The sequence below is a fragment of the Vipera berus genome (genome assembly GCF_964194415.1).
Source record: "Vipera berus genome assembly, chromosome: 1".
Lineage (NCBI taxonomy): Eukaryota > Metazoa > Chordata > Lepidosauria > Squamata > Viperidae > Vipera > Vipera berus.
In genome coordinates this window covers 31,473,034-31,489,934 of record NC_138202.1, presented here as the reverse complement: position 1 = coordinate 31,489,934, position 16,901 = coordinate 31,473,034, and the positions used below count along the sequence as shown (strand labels likewise).

At 35.5% G+C, this 16,901-nt stretch overlaps 1 protein-coding gene across 1 annotated transcript in view; it reads right to left on the bottom strand.

The window, feature by feature from the left end:
• JAG2 (jagged canonical Notch ligand 2) overlaps nt 1-16,901 on the bottom strand; it is a 76,948-nt gene that overhangs the window by 35,131 nt on the left and 24,916 nt on the right. Inside the window, exons 2-9 of the mRNA XM_081346733.1 lie at nt 13,594-13,648; nt 12,485-12,739; nt 10,240-10,300; nt 6,554-6,684; nt 6,080-6,199; nt 4,859-4,972; nt 3,923-4,036; nt 1,207-1,253 (exon numbers count right to left, since the gene is read on the bottom strand). Of these exons, the coding sequence (XP_081202859.1) occupies nt 1,207-1,253; nt 3,923-4,036; nt 4,859-4,972; nt 6,080-6,199; nt 6,554-6,684; nt 10,240-10,300; nt 12,485-12,739; nt 13,594-13,648 (897 nt within the window). The remainder of the gene's footprint in view (nt 1-1,206; nt 1,254-3,922; nt 4,037-4,858; nt 4,973-6,079; nt 6,200-6,553; nt 6,685-10,239; nt 10,301-12,484; nt 12,740-13,593; nt 13,649-16,901) is intronic.

Genomic DNA, 16,901 nt, shown 5'->3' with positions numbered 1-16,901 from the left:
TTAAAGAAGAAACCATTAAACCCATAATAAAATTGTTTGGGATGAGTCCAATGCCAAGCAATTCAATGCCACTAAAGTTTGATGTCTAGAAAAAAGTAACTTAATGGCTTTGTTTATGCTTTAGATTCATTGCTTCTACCATTATGCTTATTTATTATTTCTAAGACAGCTGTTATGGTCTTTTTAGAAAAAGTGCCCATCTGAATATTTCTGTTTTAACTTACTGATATAGAGACTATGCCACGCAAAAGGCACAGAAGAAAGTTAAGTTGCCCAATAATTTTGCATCTGAAATTTTAGAATTACTGTACAAATGCTTCATAATCAGTTTGTTCTAAAACAAACTAATGAACATTTTAGTAGGATTATTCCCAGTTAACCTCTAAATGCTCACATATGGATTTGAATTGACTTTACTTTTTAACAGTGTTTAAATCTTAATTTGCATTTCCACTTTCTAATGTCATAAACATTAGGGATACATACCCAAATAAATATTTTCTGAAGTACCTCAGAACTCTTCTTTATGGTCTTAATTACATTTTAGGATAAGGTAATCCTCAAAATGTAAATAATCCTCTTATTTACAGAAAGGGGGCAATTAAAAGTCAGACAGTATCCTACCCTACTGGTTTTAATATACCTAGTCCATATTATAAAAAATTTGGATTTAATGTGTCATTTTATCTCCTTGATTTTACTGGATGAATTTATTTATTTATATGACTTCTATGGCTGCCTATCTGCTACAGGTAGCCCTTGCTTAACAAACACTTGTTCAGCAACTGTTTGAAACTATGATGGTGCTGAATGAAGCACTTAACAACCTGTGACCTATTGCAGTGCCTGCTGCTGAGAGATGATTGCAATCAGGTGGTCCTCACTTAATAACTGATAGGATTCAATTATCAACAGCAATAGAGACTGTGATGTCAGTGATGGAAATTCAGGTCCCAATTCAAGGGCTACCTGTACATTACTGAAAGTATATTTTTGAATGGCTGTTGGCTATGCATTTGAATCTTGAACTGTGTAATGTATTATCCATACATGAACAATTGCTACGGTATTATTCGTCTACAAAGATATAAAGAATTAAAAGGGCGAGGTTAAGACAAATGCTGTTAGGATCCAATTATGATTGTCCTGATAAATTTTAAATTTAAAAGGTTGCTCAAAGAATCATAAAACAACAGGAAAAAATACCTTGCAAGTCCCTCCATTTTGGCACTGCCCATGACAATACTTAACATCTAGGGATAAAATAGGAAAAGCATTAAAAATAATGGAAAAATAATGGAAATAATGGACTGAAGCATAATTAATGTTATATCTGTTGATTAAATATTCAAACTGATGTTTTCCAGAGGAAAGGAAATAAGAATTTTATGAATGATGCAAATTTGAGAGAGCCCAAATCATAAAGTCAGGCAATATTTAAAACATATTGACCCATGTGAGTAATTTCTCAGAAACTTTCAGTTAGTTCATTCCATAATTCAAAAGCTAAGGCTTTTAGATGCAAGGAAGTATGTGGTAAAAGTGTCATTGTAAAGGCTTGTAGAAAAGTTAGGTTTGGAAATGACACATATGCATTAATTTGTTTTTAGTCTATAAATAAGAGACCCTTTAGGTCAAGTGTATACGCTAAATATTAAATACTGACTGATATGACAATTTACTCCTTTCCATCCTGGAATGCAGTCACAATAATATCCACCAATAAGATTTTTGCAAGAATGAGCATTAAGACAGGGTTTCCCTTCACACTCATTAGCATCTGTGAAAGAAGAGAAGAAAAGCAGAGTGAAGAACAAACCCAGAGAGAGATTGCCCTTGCACCAAAGCAAAGCTTCCATGCTTTCCAAATATCAGCTACATTTCATTCGCTACTTTAATATGATTTGCTGATATTTTCAATATGCATGCTGCATTCTTTGCCTTAGGAAAGCCTCAATGACTATTTAAATAAAATTCAGGGAAATAGCTGCAATAAAAATGATTTGAACAGGTTTCTTCCAACTTTTTCTAAAAATGAACTAAATCAAACCACACCATCCTGGCAGCTGCATTAGAACTTTTTCAACTAACAACTTAATTGTGGATTAGATGCAGAATAGCCAACAAATGTGGACACCTGGGATAATGTATGGCTATGCAGCATTTTTAAAGAATAGTTAGATATCAGCATCTGTTCTACCTCTTATGCATCCATTCAATCCCTTGCTCAACAGAAAATTGATTAAGATATCTGGGGCATTAAGATTAGTGATCTCACTGACCTGATTCTCCTCTAATGTCATTACCTATTTCCAGTGCTTTTTTGTAAAACAAAAAAAAAAGTGCCGGAACTCACACACGTCATACCTACACGTCATGCCTACCCTACAAGGTTTACCTTTGTAGCTGAAAAAAACCACTTTCAATTTTTAGTGTATCTAAAAGACTAGGATTTTGTTCAAGGTAAGTTAATACTATTAATGTTACCATGCACTGTTTGGCTTTAAATTACAAAAAGGCATTTTATTAATCTTTTGAGACATTTGTCACAGGCATACCCATTTAGTTTAATGAGTGGAAATGGCAGCTTTCAATGTGGAATGAAATTGGCCCAATAAAACAAAATTTGGTTGCTTGTAAAAGATTGATTTTTTTAAGAAGTTGTCAAACAAGGAGGAAAAATTAACATTTGGAGTTTAACATGGATATTGACTTGAAACAAACTGAAGTTGAAACTTTGTCAGTGAACAGCTTACTTTTAATTTACCTTTAAGTTAAACCCAATTTAATAAATAGATCTGATTAAACCTGTAAAGGTCTACCTTTACATCTGACCAATACATCATATATATTATTAATAATAATAACAATACTTCCAAATCACAAGACATTAACTTTATTCTTATTCTTCCCCTCTGCAGTTTGAATATAAAGTACAAAAGACTAAAAAGAGATTTTCGTAGACATCCCAGCATTTGAACTACCCAAGGAACTGAAACAGCAAAGTTTTGCTGTCAGGCAAGTTTCCATGCCAGCCACCTTTCTTTCCTCTCGATTTGCCTCTTTTTAACCTCACACCCCACCTTCTGTAAGGGAAGGCAAAAGGCTCGCTCACCCTCTCATGAAAGATGGCCTCCATGTTTATGTGTCTCCCACCGCCACCATCGGCTTCCACACTACATGGTCCGACCCAGCCAATGAAGCCATGCTCTGGCTGTGGTGTTCTGGCACCTCATGGCTCCTCCTAGAGGAGGCAGACAGTGCCAGAGGGTACCCCGCTCGCACCGTACCGCCAACAGGGCATTTTCAAAAACAAACAAGGATAGGAAGGAAAACAATAGGAAAAGAACGCAACTTTGGAAAATCTGTTGAAAAAAGGTGCCAGAACTCCGTTCCAGTGCGTACTATGACAAAGAAAGCCCTGCCTTTTTCCCTGGCAAAACAGTAATTGTGGGGGGGGGGGGGTTGGGTGACTCCAGCCTGAATTATGCATTCAAAAAAGAATCGGCCCAAACATCTGTACAGAAAGCTCCATGTTTCTGAGTAATCCTGTAGCATGCACATACCACAATCATGAAATGAGTCAAGCAAATGAAGGAATAAGGAAAACTGAATGGCCACGTAGCAGGAACAAAAACTTTCTGCAGTGAAACACAGTAGCTTAAACATTTACACATGCCTAATTTATCCAGTTATTTTGCCAAAGATAATTATCTATAGAAGGGAGGAATATTACAGAGATGAATTTTGATTAAATGTTGAACACTATACAGCTCCTGCATTCAAAAGATAACAATTTGCACCCTATTTTATGAAGTGATATAAGCAGTAGCTAAATAATAATTTATCAAAGTTAACTTTAGCATCTTTAAAAATATTTTTGAAGTAATAATTTGAAACACTTTTAAATGTTAAGACTTACCAAGATGGCAGGTTGCTCCAATCCACTGCTGTGGACATATACATTCAAACCCATTAATGCGATCGACACAAGTACCACCACTAGCACAAGGGTTAGATGCACACTCATCAATATCTGGGGAGGAAAAGAGTTGTTTGAGATAGCTTTAGAACTGTAAAATATCTTTCAAGCAAAGAAAGACGCTAATTTAATCTGACATGTAATCCTAGAACTGTCTACAATTGTCAAAACTGGCAATAAAGCAAAACAAAATGAGGCTCAAATCCTAAAACAGGGCTAACATAATTTTTTTTAAAAAAGGAATCCCAATCAAATAAGGGAAAATACTAGTCTGTTCATGCATGTGAGCAGTGCTACTCTTTTGCATCTTTCTCATCTACTGTGGTTCTCCCTTTCATCATGTTAATTACTTCTCATTCTCTGATAAACTATTTTTAAAAAAGGTTGCATCCAAACTTTTTGAACTTATGGGTGCATTTAGAATTTTGTCAAGTACTGTATAACGTAACTTCATATATTGCCATTGGGAAAAGAAATTTAATTCAGAAAAAGGTATATGTTGAGCATTACAGCATTTTGTAGTAAATAAACTGGTGAGCATCCTTCCTATCAATTCTAAAATCACTTCTCTCTCTCATTCTCTCTTTTGGATAGATTGATACCATTCTTAAGCACTGTATTGTAGCCACATACCACAATAATTTAAAAGAATATTTCTGGGTGGAATTTTATTTAGTTTTAATTGAAAGAATCCAAAAGAAAATGATATAGAAAACCTGGAGGGTGACAAAGGGGGAGTCCATGTGTGAATTGCAGAAATGGGCACTTTCTTCAAGATATTTCTAAGGGAATGGCAACTGAGTTGCAAGAAATTTTCAAGCACCAAAATGAGTTTTTCATCAGCAAGTACAAATATTATGATCAGACAGTACCTACCAATTGCACATGTTGGTCCATTCCATCCTTTAGGACACTGACATTTAAATCCAGATGAAATTTCATGACAAATTCCACCATTAGCACAAGGATTTGAAACACAAGCATGCTCAGCTAATGGGGAAAAAATAATAGTTTTTAATTCCAGACTGAAACCATTTATAGTTTCTCTACAAGAAAACTCACCATTAAATTTTATACATTTAGGGTGGTCCCATACCGGCCAATTTCATTTTCTCTTGGTTTTTCTACCTTGCTTTGTTTTTTAATCATTTAAATATTCAACATGACTGCTTTAAAAAATTCATGTATGTTCATGAATATTTTGTAGATTGCCAGTTTGCTTCTGGATCAAATTCAAGGTGTTGGTTATCACTTTTAAGGCCCTTCTGGCATACGTCCAGCTTATTTGAGGAACTGGCTCATCCCGTTGGGATTAGTCCAGTGCACCCGCACTGGCAGAAAAGGCATGCTGCAGATCCCATCAGTAAAGAAATTTTGGTTGGTGGGGTCCTGGAGAAGAGCCTTTTCTGCCATGAGTCCTACTGTCTGTAACATCCTGCCCCTTCCAAGGTGAAATCTGCATCCCTTCTGGCCTTCTGAAAGGGCTTGAAGACCTAGCTCTGCCAGATCGCCTGGGGCCCCAATGGGGAGTGGCATCGTGGAGGTGGTTAACTGATTAGATAGACCCTACCTCCTCCCCATGCGTACTTTGCTCCTTTCTTCCCATCTTGGTTAATTGAATTTTAACTGAATTATATGTATGGTTTGTATTTACTGTTTTAAGGTCTTATATCATATGCAGATTGTCAGCTGCATAAAGTTGCCTTGGCGAGATGGGTGGCACAGAAGTTTAGTAACAATAAATATTTTTCCCTATTGTTTTCATACTGTAATAAGATGAACATACTTTCCAACATTTCTCTATTACAGCTTTAGTGTATTTCCTATCATTATTTTGTAGTTTGGGAGATTATCTAAGACATAGATGTCATTTGTAAAAAGCAAATTCCACCCTGCAAGTATTTGTTAACTTATCTATAAATTCTTGAAGTATAGATTCATATTTTCATAAAAGACAGTGAAGAGAATAGAAATTCATTTATTTCTAATGCAGACAGGAAACAGGAAAATGCCATACATTTTGAATTTTTCCAAAACTATGTCACTAATTAATAAAATTTCTGGAGTAAAAAATGTATTATTAACTGTTGTATGTACCAATTTCACAGTTCTTTCCAGAGTAACCATCTTGACAAGCACAGCTATATTCATCTGGTTCTGTATTCATGCAGGTTCCACCATTTACACATGGATGATGATTTCCACAATAGTTTAAATCTAGATAGAAAGAAGTATTAAAGTCATAAGGTACAGAATTTCATATGAAAGCCTTTTCCAATAAAATGTTAAAATACTTTTCTAGCTCTAACATACATATATCCACATCTAAATTCTCCTTTAATGCATCTGATTTCATCTAAGTTATTGCATATACTGTCATTTTTGTGACATTTATAATAGCACATAGAGAAATATCCATCAAGCTACCAAACATCTTACAGAAAAGTTACCTGATACAAACCAGACTCTGCTGAATGGTCTTAACTAAACATCTTTACATAAACAAGTGTTGCTAGATTTTTGTTAACCTTGAAGCTTTAAAAGTATTTATTACAAAGAGAAGTTCAATACCTTTGTTGCAAAGCAGGCCTCCCCAGTTGGTTTCACATTTGCATTCCCATGGGATGTTGCAACTCCCATGAGCACAGCCTGGGTAGGGGACACACTTATTGCAGAATTGCCCCTGCCAACCATAACTACACCTAGACATGAGTGCATATTGTTAGTAATATGTTCATTTTCAGTTGACAACTACAATTTTCATACAATTTTAAGTTGCAAACTTGCAATTATGTTGTGTAAGCAGTCTTTAACACCTAGCCACCGTGGATTGCCATAATCTTAAACACACGCATCTCTTACTATATCTGACATATATCAGTGAGAAGTTACAAAACTATATACGTGTAGGGTTTTTTTTAGTATCAATAAAGGTAAAGTTTCCCCCGCACATGCGTGCTAGTCGTTTCCGACTCTAGGGGCCGGTGCTCATCTCTGTTTCAAAGCTGAAGAGCCAGCGCTTGTCCGAGGACGTCTCCGTGGTCATGTGGCCGGCATGACTAGACGCCAAAGGTGCACGGAACGCTGTTACCATCCCACCGTAGTGATCCCTATTTTTCTACTTGCATTTTTACGTGCTTTCGAACTGCTAGGTTGGCAGAAGCTGGGACGAGTAACAGGCGCTCACTCTGTTACGCGGCACTCGGGATTCGACCCACCAAACTGCCGACCTTCTGATCGACAAGCTCAGTGTCCTAACCCACTGAGCCACCGCATCCCTATTTAGTATCAATAGCTCTTCTTATATAAATTAAAATATTTTGGGTTGCTAGCAGCGTGCCCGATTTATAATTTCAGCATTCATCAGGAGCTAAGTATTGCTTACCAATGTTTTAGGTTTACAGTAAAAATTATTTTTTAAAAAACTGTATTTTATCATCTTGAGTATTCTGAAATACTTGTGAATATGTCATTGTTTTATTCCGTACCTAAGAGATTGTCGTAAAACATTTTCAATGCTGAAGGCAACTCATTTCCCTCTCTATTTCCAATCTTTGAAATCCTTCCCACATCAGACAAGAGGTTCATGATGCCCATTGTCAATTATATTACTTATTATTAAATTTACCGGCTGCCTATCTTACCACAGGTTAACTCTGGGTGGCTTACAATGTTAAAAAGGATAAAACTGTACAAAACATAATAGCAATAAAATAATAAAACTACAAATTATTAACTAATTTGTATCAATTTTCTAATGTTGGTTCCAAAGCTATATACACATTGAAAGTAATATATAGCTGATAATAAGAATACATTATTTTATACTAGACTGTAAAATGGAGGTATTTAGATTCACCTGGAAACAGTATTTTTAATTAAACACTAGAAGCAGACTTATTATTTTTACAGACATAGAAAGGAGCTACCTGTATATATAAGCTTGATTATGCTTGAATGAGCTACTTGTCCATATAAGTTTGATTATAACACATTTCCTAAATTTCTGCAGGAACCAAGTAAATATATAAAAAACTATTTTTTTTATTCCACACCATGTAGATTGTAAATACAATTCATATTGCACCATGCAGCTGTCTCAAGGGAAAGAAGATTCATTTTTGTTCATTCTCAATTCATTTTTCATTCAAAAAAGGTCAACATATCAAGATTACTTGGGAATATTGGGTTTTCAGCTCTAAGTGTATTATATATGTAAATGAAACACTGCACTTGAATACAAGATGGCAGTGAGAGCAAAGCTGCTCATGAGTTGTTTTCTGTGCTACTCGAAATATTTATTTCATTTTATCTGAAGGCTGCCCTAAATACTCTATTTGAGGAGACAGATGGTATATAAAACTATTTTAATTTATACATTTGACAACGTCTGTATTTGAAAATATAAAAAATATGTGCTAAATTTATTGTTAGTTGCTTGCAATACAATTTTGTAAAATGTTATCATTTGAAAAATAGAAACAATCTCTCAAATGCAGATTTGTTTAGCAATTAAGTATCTACTCCGCAAAATTATTATATGCCCATAAGATACATACAAACAATGATCTGGCAGTTAAAAAGTTAGGAGACCCAGTTTCCTTAGCTACAGAGACTCACTAACTAACTTCGAGCCAAACCTTTTTTCTCAATCCAACCCAACTCACAAGATTATTGTTTAGGTCAAATAAGTAAATTGTATATACTGTATCTGAACAAAGACAGAATGTAAATCTAATACATATCGACATAAACTTCATACTGAGAAAGGTGATAATGAGTCCTGTTCCAAGAATCCACTATTTGATCAAGATATACTGGACAATTATACTCTCCAACCTTCCGTTTGAGGGAAGATTATGGAAAAAGTGACTGAACTGCAATTCTAGAAAATCCTAGAGAAAGTAATTTTCAGTACCACAGAACATCATATCCTTCTGAACCATCTTCAAAGGTTACAGTGAATTAAAATGTTTCTCCCCCTTCCTGAAGTCACAATTCTGGGGTGGTGGTGGTTAAGAAAATTGAATCATAGGCCTCTTAATGGAGAGTGCTACAGGCCTTGATGCTCTCTCACTTTTATTCAGCATCTAAACAACATTACTGAGTGAGATCCTCCAGTAGCATAGGATAATGTTACTTTGGTATACAGATGATATTCATTGTTGTATTTTGACCCCTCATTGAGTAGTTGATGCTTTTGAAATGCTGCTCAGGAGCCTGGAGGTTGTTTGAGTCTGGATAGGATCAGGTAGAGACTTAATCCAAGGAAGATTTTTGAGTGAGATTCCACCGTTAACTCCAGAGTTCTAATGCCTCAGGCCGAACTGGTTTGCAGTTTAGGGAGAGCAGGTACAGCTGTGGTCAAGAGGGCATCTGCAAGCCCTCCATCTTGTATGCAGTCAACAGTAAATTCTCTTGGAAGAACAGCCATTGCTCATTGTGAGGACCCAGATTGTTGGGGGCAATAAGCTGACTTTGTAATAATGCCGCTTGGGTGTGTGTGTGAAAGCCCTAACAAGCAGGCATATACATAGAATGAAGGCTACTGCTAAGCTTGTAAGCCGCCCTGAGTCTTCGGAGAAGGGCGGGATATAAATGTAATAAAAATAAAATAAAATAAAATAAGCCTGTTACCTGTTGATTTGGCTGTTGTAATGACATGGGGCTATACTTCCAAAGAGTGTGGAAGTTATAGGTGAACTAAAATGAAGCCACTCAGTTAGTGATGGGTGAATCTCAAAATATCCACATATGACTTCTATTCGGAAAGCTGTACTTGTTGCTAGTTAGCTTCCAATGCAATTCACAGAATGGCTGTGAACTCGTTATGGTATATTTCGTTATATCTATGGGGTTTGAATAGCTAAGGGAGTACCTTTGCCTTGCCTGTTAAGATCTACAGTGGCTGGGTAGGCTTGTTGTATTTCCCTTAGAAATTGTTATTTTAAGGGCAATATAAGCACTCCTTCTAAGTTGCTATCTCACTCCTTTGGAATAGCACCTTCTGCCCAATTGTGTAATCTGCCCCTTCCCTCTGGTTTCTATGAAACCTGGTTGCTCTATCAAGGCAGAGAAGCTGGTTTGCTATAATTGTCTTTCAATCATGGGATTGAATTCTTCAAAGTTGTTAATGTTTTTATTCTTATTCCATAGGAATGTTTCTAGTTATTTTTAACATTGTATGATTTGAGTCTGAATTACATATTGGGGAGTTCTGTGCCACTCAGAGTAAGTAAGTAAATAAGCAAGCTTACTTGCACTCCCCAGGTACACTGCATCCTCCATGGATTAAATTACATCCTTGCTTACATACAGCTATGAAAAGAAAGAATTAAAAATCAGTTAGAACTAACTCTTTAGAAAAAGTGATTACTGTAATTAAATGATACTACCATTTTATGCAGTTTTTTTCTTGAAGGATAGCTTTAAGAAAAAGTGGAACAGTTTTAGCTAGAATTATCAATTACTATTATCACCTCCTGAATACAAAAAACCAAATATATTTTTTGGGTCTAAAAATATCTATTTCAGGAAACACAGAAAGATATAAAGGAAGAGGAAACATAAAGCATTATAAAAGTATCCTGTCCAAAAGCTATTCTTACAAGATATAAATATAATATAATGTTTCAGATGCTGTGCCAACATTCTAATTTTGGAATGGATGCAGATTAAGTTCTATAAAATGAGGAACAGAACAGAACAGAATAACAGAGTTGGAAGGGACCTTGGAGGTCTTCTAGCCCAACCTCCCATTAAGCAGGAGATCCTATACCATTTCAGACAAATAGCTGTCCAATGTCTTCTTAGTGTTTTAACTGTGAACTATAAACAAATGAAACAATTGCACTATGGTCAGCTTTCAAAACACAAGCCCAGCATCTTCAAAAGAAGTTTCTAGAACATCTAGTCTCTTAATATACTTGATCAACTTACACAATAGTAATACTAGAGTTTATCTGGTTAAGAAAGCAAATCACAGCTAAACCCCACTGAAATATAAGATGTGTGAAAAATAGCGATCATTATAGCTTGTTTACTATAGTAAGCAGTGCATGTTCTTGAACGTTTCAGAGGAAATGTAGAATAAAAAACATTTCAAAAATAATGAGCTTCACTGAAGTAGGCAGTCGGTTCAAGAGCTTCTATGGTTAAAACATTTTCTGATTATGTGCTTTTTAAAGACTTGCTGATTCAATACAGTATCTCTAATAAACAAAATCATATTATTTTACAGGAGGCATAACTCAATGATGGACATTATTTTGCTTGCAGAAGTTATAAAACTGAGCCCCTGCCTTTTTCCTATTTAGAAAGGACTCCAAAACTTCTTGTTGTTAGCTGCGAAGTTGCGTCCAACCCATCGCGACCCCATGGACAATGTTCCTCCAGGCCTTCCTGTCCTCTACCATCTTCTGGAGTCCATTTAAGCTCACACCTACAGCTTCAGTGACTCCATCCAACCAACTCATTCTCTGTCATCCCCTTCTTCTCTTGCCCTCAATCTTTCCCAGCATTAGGTTCTTCTCCAGTGAGTCCTTCCTTCTCATTAGGTGGCCAAAGTATTTGAGCTTCAACTTCATGATCTGGCCTTCTAAAGAGCAGTCAGGGTTGATCTCCTCTAGGACTGACCGGTTTGATAGCTTTGCAGTCCAAGGAACTCGCAGGAGTCTTCTCCAGCACCATAGTTTAAAGGCCTCAATTCTTTGGCGCTCAGCCTTTCTTATGGTCCAACTTTCAGTGCCATACATTGTAACTGGGAAGACCATAGCCTTGACTATACGCACTTTTGTTGACAGGGTGATGTCTCTGCTTTTTAGTGTGCTGTCTAGATTTGCCATTGCTTTCCTCCCCAGGAGCAAGTGTCTTTTAATTTCTTGGCTACAGTCCCCATCTGCAGTGATCTTGGAGCCCAGGAAAATAAAATCTGTCACTACCTCCATTCTTCCCCATCTATTTGCCAGGATTTGAGAGGGCCAGATGCCATTATCTTGGTTTTCTTAATGTTAAGTTTCAACCCAACTTTTGCACTCTCCTTCTCCAAAACGTAGTGTCAGTATTAACTGGAATAGACAACATGTGACTTAAAGGTCCTGACTGCCTAATTCAGATATGGCATCAACATAATGTACTGGGTTAATAATAGTGCAGATATTCTATGCTGGAGAAGAACAACTATTTATTTATTTTGATCTTCAAATACTGCAATAGATGGCTTGATGATATGAACTTTGTTATGACTTATCAGTGCCAGAAGCTTACTACATCTACTCTGGGAGGTTAACATACATGAATGTATAAATAAAACAAAGAAAATAGTGCCACCTAAAAATGGATAGTTTACTACTACATTTCAGTCATAAGTGTATCTAATAGCTACAAAAATAGGCCAGGGGAGTAGTCAAAATCCTTAGTTTGGCCATTTCTCCTCTTTTGCCCTAAAAATATGTCACAATTTCAGTATAACCATTGCATTATAAAACATGAGAAATACAATACCTTGTTTACATTCGTCACCTATCCATCCTTCCATACAGGTCTTATTTCCATTTTGGTCACATGAGTAATGGCCCACAAAGTCATCACGGGGCCCACAAAATTTATTGCACTGTGGTCCATAATAGTTTTCATCACATTTCACTCTTATTTGTGCTTCAAAATGAGCAACATGGCCATTCAACTGTAGTGTTGTCCATCTATCCTCTGGGTTTATCATACCCGCATATGATACTCTGTCAATTAATGATTTCTCATCTACAAATTGAAAGAAGAATTTAAATAAACATATTTTAATACAGAGCATGTTAGCAAAGGAGAGCACTCTAGTTGCAAAAGGACAAAATGTGGCCAGAAGTCCATAAAATGTTAATTTTTGTATTGAGAATCAGCACACCCAGTAAGCCTTCTCTGCACTTGTTTTAAAAAGCAAATTATCTTAAGAATGAAGGAAGTCATGTTGTTAAGGGTGCTGGGAAGCTGCTACTGGTTAGAAATGGATTTTCACACGTGAAAAACAAACTTAAGAAGTAACCAGTGGCAAATGAACTACAAGATTCCTGCATGCCCCCAATACAGAAGGGTAAAATTGTGGTTTAACCTTCTCTTGTTGCACTTGTGCCTTCCATCCCATATTTTTCTATAAATTGAGAAGACAGTAGAATTTACAGAGTATGTTGTGGTATAAGACAAAAGACTATAGAGTTCAGTACTTGCATTGAATTCCCATTGCTTTCTATACAGAAATTAGCATGGGGAGGGGGAGAATCTTGAGAAAAAAGATCTCTACTACATTATGAAATATTTCCTCATGTTTTCTCAATGCTTCTTCAATTTACCTCAAAGCTTCCAGAGATTTAGTGGAAACACTCATAAAACAAGTTTATTTATTTGAAGTATTGTGCTATTCTTTTGAGTTTGAGATCCCTGATCTAAGCTATCATATTTTGGTTAATCATTTCTTTTTAGTGTCTCAGATGTTTGAAAACAGAAATATGCTAACTTGTCTTTGGGGTTTGAGTAAAAAAAAATCTAAATGTTTCCTACAAGTTGTCTTATTTCCTCATAACTGTCAGTTCCAAGTGTTCAAATTCTTTAAAAAATATACTCACCAGCTTTTGTTTCATTATCCCAGTCCCAGGCTTCTATTATTAAAGTGAATGACCTCTGAAACAAAGCATACAAATCAGTTACTGGAGAGGCTAAATCAATATCAGAATCCTCTGAAACTGACATGTAACATGAATCAGATTTAACACTAGCATCAAATTATTCCAAAACAATAGCTTGTTTCTTCCAGAAAGATTTAATTCATTTATGCAGTGATCTGGTCTGTTGCAAAGCAAATTTACAAGACTTAGTCAAGAAATATCTGGTGGCAGATAATACTCGCTATTCAAAAATCCAGTCACTACTAGCAAAATAACTATTTAGGAAAAATTCCCTAAGATTATACCTGTATAATTGTTTTTTAAAAAATAATTAAATGTAAAAGTAACTTTGAATTTTAAAGTAATTGTAAAATAATTCTAGGTTAAACAAAATATTGGACTGTAGAAAAGAGGCTTTATAAGAGTAAGTTCTCAATATTTTGCAAATGTAATCTATACCAAGCCATATATTTTAGGATTGTTCAATCTTCAACAATATTTTGGAAGAAGAAACATGCTAGAATACCTCTCTTATTCATCAAAGAAACTCCTATTTTGGGGGTTCTGAAAATGAAAAAGAATCTGAAAAAGATGCCATTGCTTTTAGGAATCCTTTCATTAATGTTAACTCAATTATTAAAATGATGGCACATTATTTTTCACACTTATGTGGTAGCCTCTTATTCTATGATTGGGGCCTTCACTAGGAAAAGGGGCTTGTGTGGGTAAATGAAATTGTGGGCTATGTCATTGGACATGTATATATCCAGAAGGGTCTCCTAAGGCAAACAGGCTACGATGGATACCCTGGACTAACACCGATCACATCTGCCAACCTGCATTGGACCAGAGTGGCAGATTATGGTCTATTCCTTCCACATGCCAATAAACCTGTATTGGTTGGAAACATGTCTAATTAAAAGTTCCTAGTTTATATGGAATAACCTGAGCAGACTTGGGATAAAACTAGATTTTGATTGACTTTATGGTAAAGATAAAATATGTGAAAACTGACCAATCAAACTGAATATTACATGTCAATTGGATATAAATAAGGATTCCATCTAGCCTAATCATCCACTATGTTAACAAAACTTTATACAGACCCAATTGACCTAGCTGGGCACCCAAAGTCAATATCTATGGGATCATTTGATGACTACAGAAGATGGAACATTCTGACTTGAAATCTAAGAGATTAAACTGAAATCATGAACAAATAATGTGAATTTGAGAAACTAATACAGAGAACTGTAGGTCAGAAAGTATAAACTGTAAACCATTTGCTGTAGAATGTTTCGAAAGCATTATGGAAATAGAAATAATTTGTTGACAGTTGCATGTTATACTCTAGAATGCTCTTTGTAGAAGCTCCCATTATTCCTGAACATGACCTTCCTAATTTCCCCTTGGGGAAATTAATCAAAATTCACTCTTCTGAAACCTTGTATGCAGGTCCTATTTTTCTTATTTCCTCATTCTGTTTGTCACACTTTCAACAACAATGAACACTCATGGTTGGTAGAACAACTGTACTGAAAGAGTACTGATTAAAGGTTCCAAATAGGCTTCGACGGATTTGTGTGCTGCTATGCCTAGGTTCCATGCCATTGAATATTTTTATCAATGATTTAGATGTGGCACTGAACAGAGGTTGGATTAGATGATGTAATAAACTCACTTCCAACATTATGAGTTTATTTATGACTCTGCTCATCAATTGACTAATAGAAAGACTTATCACTATTATATGATCAAGGTTTAATGTTATGTTGAAAATTGAGTCTTTCACGTGTATTGTAACCTTTTTTTCATTTCTGTGCATTAAAGCAAATGAATAATCTATATGGAGATTACATTCTTCCCAAGTAAATATAGCAAGAGCAAATGCTAATTTTAATCCACAATAAGATCAAGGGACCAACTGTAGTTGAAAGCAGTCAGAAGAAGAAACTTAAGGAATGTGAAAGATAAAGAAAGGAGAGGATCAAGAATGACTGAGGTGCTGACTGAATGTGTACTGAGTATAAAATGAATGGCCAATAGAACTGTGAGATTATTTGGTCATACAGAGAAAATGAATGAGAAATGAACTATTTAACGAGTATATAAAGGAAGAACAAGAGCACTGGAAAGATTTAAGAAGTTGTACAGTACTTGGACGGAAATAATGAAATCTCTGAAAAAAGAATAGTGAGAATGTTAAAGTTTAGAATGGCAGAGTTATTACTTTATCTCTCAGTGACTTCTGAAATTTTTGAACATGTTTTCTTTTTCACTGAATTGAGTCTAAAATTGTTATTTAGTGATTCATTTCAAACCTGCAGTTTCCAGATTCTTTCTAATTATATTTTAATCTCTATAATTGTGTGCCATCCCAATGGTAATAGCATTTGAAGCACTTGGGAGAATACTACTTCTAATATATCAGAGCTATTCAATCTCAATTTGCTCATCTAATGTGGAAGGTTAATATATATTTTGATCTGCCTCAGCTGGTATACCTTTTAAGAACATACATAGACAGCGTACTGCAGAATTTGAGAACTACTCTTCTCTTAAAAAGGTATCCAATTAAGGAAATCAAGTATGATTCCTGAATTGTATTTGTATTAGATCAAGACAATTCCATTCAAGTGTCCTTGTTATCGAGACCATAATGCAATGCCTGGAATTGATAGGACTCTGAGTCTAATACATACATTTATATAACCCAAAGTATAGATCCAAAGGATGTATAAGACATCTTTGTCATAATAAAAAGGACCAACTATAAAAACAGAAACAAAACTATCAACATCTTCAAAGAAATAAAAATGACTAGGGAAGAAGAAAACAGCAACATGCTAATCCTTTCTGGATATCCTCAACAGCAGAGGCAGTGATGGCAATTAGAAACATACGTTTATCATAAAACCATCCACACCAATGATCCACTACCAAGGTAATATCCCAACCTCCCACAAGAGACGCTGTGTAAGAATACAATTTAGAGAGCACAAACACACTGCAGCAACCCTAAACAGCAGAAAAAGGAAATAACTATACATCTTCCACCAAAATGGATACCCATACAACTGTAAAAAAGTGCCTGACCACTCAACCCAATATAGTACAACCAACACAAGCTGTGAAAAGGATAACACTGCCATACATCAAAAATATCCCAGAAACAACCAACAGACTATTACAATCACATGGCATCACTGTAGCACACAAACCAAACAAAAATCTCCAAAACATCCCAAGTAAACCAAAAGACCCAGCAG